Source organism: Bison bison, unplaced genomic scaffold (genome assembly GCF_000754665.1).
Source record: "Bison bison bison isolate TAMUID 2011002044 unplaced genomic scaffold, Bison_UMD1.0 scf7180017859973, whole genome shotgun sequence".
NCBI lineage: Eukaryota > Metazoa > Chordata > Mammalia > Artiodactyla > Bovidae > Bison > Bison bison.
In genome coordinates, this window is record NW_011490545.1 from 13,045 (window position 1) to 13,775 (window position 731).

The following is a 731-nucleotide window of genomic DNA, read 5'->3' on the forward strand; positions in this document are numbered from 1 at the left end:
TATAACAGTTCTAGAACCTGTCTCCTGAGGAATCACAAGTGGTCATGCTGTGTGAGGATCACATGGGGTGCTAGCAAAAGGTTAAGCAAGTGGTTGAGGTCCCATGGGGAGTAGGGGTAGGTCTTGTGTCACCAGGGCTGCCCCTCACCCTACACTTTGGCCCCGACAACACACCCACCTGCCAAGCAGTGCTGATCTGGGACGATGCCCGGGAGGGCAAGGACTCCAAGGACAAGCTGGTGCTGGAGTTCACCTTCACCAAGCCAGTGCTGGCTGTGCGCATGCGCCATGACAAGTGAGCCTGAGGTGGACTGGGGGTGGGGGAGGTAGGAAGTCCCCCCAGCAGGAGAGAGGGTTCATCCTGCATGGGTACCCTGCCCTCTCTCATGACCATCCTGTGTTGTGTGATGCCCACAGAATCGTGATCGTGCTGAAGAACCGCATCTATGTGTACTCCTTCCCTGACAATCCCCGAAAGCTGTTTGAATTTGACACCCGGGACAACCCCAAGGGTGAGAGGACCCTGAGATGCAGATGTAATGGCAGGAGGTAGTGGATGGGGAAGAGGGACATGCACAAAGGCACTGGGAAAGAGGCAGGGAGGGAGTCTGCATAGAGATGCTCTGATGGGCTGAGACTCCCAGTGTATCCATTTTCCCATCCCTTAGCCAGTTCTCTCTCTCCACTCTTGGCCCTGTCCCACCCCTGGCTAAGGGATGGGAAAATGGATA

General features: G+C 55.8%; 1 protein-coding gene across 1 annotated transcript in view; it reads left to right on the forward strand.

Moving 5' to 3' along the window:
• Positions 1–74: 74 nt before the first annotated feature.
• The window catches only part of WDR45 (WD repeat domain 45), a gene marked incomplete at its 5' end in the record, with an annotated part of 2,506 nt that continues 1,849 nt past the window's right edge, over positions 75–731 (forward strand). The window contains 2 exons of the mRNA XM_010831537.1: positions 75–295; positions 418–512. Of these exons, the coding sequence (XP_010829839.1) occupies positions 75–295; positions 418–512 (316 nt within the window). The remainder of the gene's footprint in view (positions 296–417; positions 513–731) is intronic.